Genomic DNA, 2,500 nt, shown 5'->3' with positions numbered 1-2,500 from the left:
TTTTTCTCAATGCATATGAATGTGTGTGCCTCTGGCTTTTTTTTTTTTTTTTTTTTTTACTTCCCTTTTTTTTCTCGTTTCAATCACATGACATCACAGTCACATATGTGTGTGAGCACACACACACACACACACACACACACACACACACACACACGACACCCCTCTACACCCCCCAAAACCCACCCCCACCACACCACCCACCGTCCACATGAAGCAGCACCAGCTGCCGGACGTCCCGGGACTTGGTGATGACGTGACACTCGTAGACGCCGCTGTCCTCGGGGGTGGCTCGCTGGATGTGCAGGTTCCACTCCAGGGAGTGCAGGCGGTGACGGACCACGAACCGCTTGTCGCCCACGAAGGTGTCCTCGCCGATCGTCAGGGGGTTGGGGTCCGAGGCCCGGCGCCACACCACCTGGGTGGGGGTGAAAAAGAAAGGAAAAAAAAAAAAGGAAACTGAAACGGAGCGAAACGAGACGGAACAATTAATAAAACGAAACGTAATAGATACGAGACAAAAAACAACAAAAAAACAAAAACAACAATCGAGATGAGACCAAAAACAAATCGAAACGAAACGATTCGACACGAGACAAACAACGACAACAACAAAACCAAAAAAAACCCAAACAACAACAACAACAACAACAACAACAACACACACACGCCAAAAACAACAACCCCCCCCCAAAAAAAAAAACACAACAAAAAAAACACAAAAAAAACCAAAAAAACGAATCCCCCAAACGAGATTTTATTGACTTAAGTGGAAATGAGGGAATAGCAATGTACGCGTCTTTATTTCGTTTATTTATTTATTCATTTATTTATTTCATTCTATTTTATAGTCCAGCATAAAGGAAAGAAAGGAAGTAAGAAAAAAATTGAAAATAAAGAAAAAAAGAACGAGAGAGAGGGAGGGGGGGGGGGAGAGACAGAGACTGAGACACACAGAGACTCACAGATAGACAAACAGCCATATAGAGTTAAAGAAGGAAGGTTGGGGGGGGGGGGGGGGGGGGGGGGGGGGGTTCAGTTTCACTTTCAGTTTAAAGGTTCAGTTTCCGCTTCAGTGTCCAGGTTAAGGTGGCAGGTGTGAAAAGCGTGTGGGGGAGTGATAATAATTATTCGCTTTTCAACCACGTCTCAAAAAAAAAAGGACAGTGATAATATTCGTTTTTCAACCACGTCTCATAAAGAAAGGACAGACTTATCATTTTCAGGAAGCGTCAAAGAACACGGGACTTACCCATACACGCCACGACACGTCTGTGTTTGAGGGAGGCAAGAGAGAATTCCAGTTTCTGTTTCGTGAAGGCGTCCACACACACACACACACACACACACACACACACACATAGAGGACGGGAAAAAGACGGAAGACACACCACCCATCCTTGACATTCCTCCCCCAAGGCCTTATGCACGGAAAATACCCCCCGGCAACAGGGTTGTCCTGACCAAAAGTCTAGTGAAGAAAATGAAACTCTCTCAGATAAGCAAAGAAAGCATGCAGACATATACCTAGAAGAAGATAAAGTTGGCGCTTTATGGCGATGCACTCTCCCCAGGGGAAAAACAGCCAGAAACACACACACACACACACACACACACACACACACACACACACACACACACACACACACACACACACACATTGCGACCAGACAGTTATGCAGTAAAACGCAACACAACACAATGCAATAGAATACAACACAATGTACTCATGAATCAACAACTTTATTATCACACCCTCCTCCCCTCCCATGAACCACCCTCTCATTCCTTCCTTTAATTCTGTCAAGCAATATGATATTCTCTGCGTGCTCTTTAGGAAGAAGACGTGGAGGAGGTGTAAGAAAAAGAAGAGGATGCGAGGAAGAAAGAAGAAGAAGAAGAAGAAGAAGAAGAAGTGGCGGTGCAGGAGGAAGAAGAAGAGGAGGAGATGGGGGAAGGAGAAGAAGAAGAAGAACAACAACAACAACAAAGAGAAACATCAGATAAAATCTTACTGTGAGCCATTGAAAACGAGTTCTTCAGAGTGCAAACCAGTTAACACACGTGAACGAAAAGGCCATACGCTGTGGTGTGAATGACGTTTTTTACGATTTCGTATTCAGTGGCAGTTCTGGTGGCTGGACCTATCTGGGATGAAAAGCCATCCTTCAAGTTCAACGGGGGAAAAACGGTTTGTTCTTGGGCCAACAGAAGGAAGCTCCCATCCGCCTCATTTTTTTTTCTTCTTTACCCAAGTGTACTTTGTTAACCCGTTGACTGCTGGACCTCCCTGAGACGCATTTCTTACTTCGTGCGTACTTTTAAAGAGTTTAAATGATTTTACTGAACAAAAGTTATGCGATCCCCAGAGGAAGAATTCCGCTTAAAGGAATGGTGACTGAAATCTTTTCATTTTAGTTACTCTGATCTCTATGAGGAGGAAGGTGGCAACAATGTTTAACCCTTTCACCGCCAGTTAATTTAGAGTACAAAATTCGCT

General features: G+C 44.4%; 1 protein-coding gene across 6 annotated transcripts in view; it reads right to left on the bottom strand.

Annotated features, from left to right (window-relative positions):
- Nucleotides 1-2,500, bottom strand: part of LOC143282013 (zwei Ig domain protein zig-8-like) — a 586,931-nt gene that overhangs the window by 26,710 nt on the left and 557,721 nt on the right. For all 6 annotated transcript variants that reach the window (XM_076587424.1, XM_076587430.1, XM_076587425.1 and 3 more), the window contains one exon: nt 205-418. In XM_076587424.1, the coding sequence (XP_076443539.1) occupies nt 205-418 (214 nt within the window). The remainder of the gene's footprint in view (nt 1-204; nt 419-2,500) is intronic.

This window comes from Babylonia areolata, chromosome 5, assembly GCF_041734735.1.
Source record: "Babylonia areolata isolate BAREFJ2019XMU chromosome 5, ASM4173473v1, whole genome shotgun sequence".
Taxonomy (NCBI): domain Eukaryota; kingdom Metazoa; phylum Mollusca; class Gastropoda; order Neogastropoda; family Buccinidae; genus Babylonia; species Babylonia areolata.
Note: the sequence above shows the minus strand (reverse complement) of the source record. Positions and strands in the feature narration are given on the sequence as shown.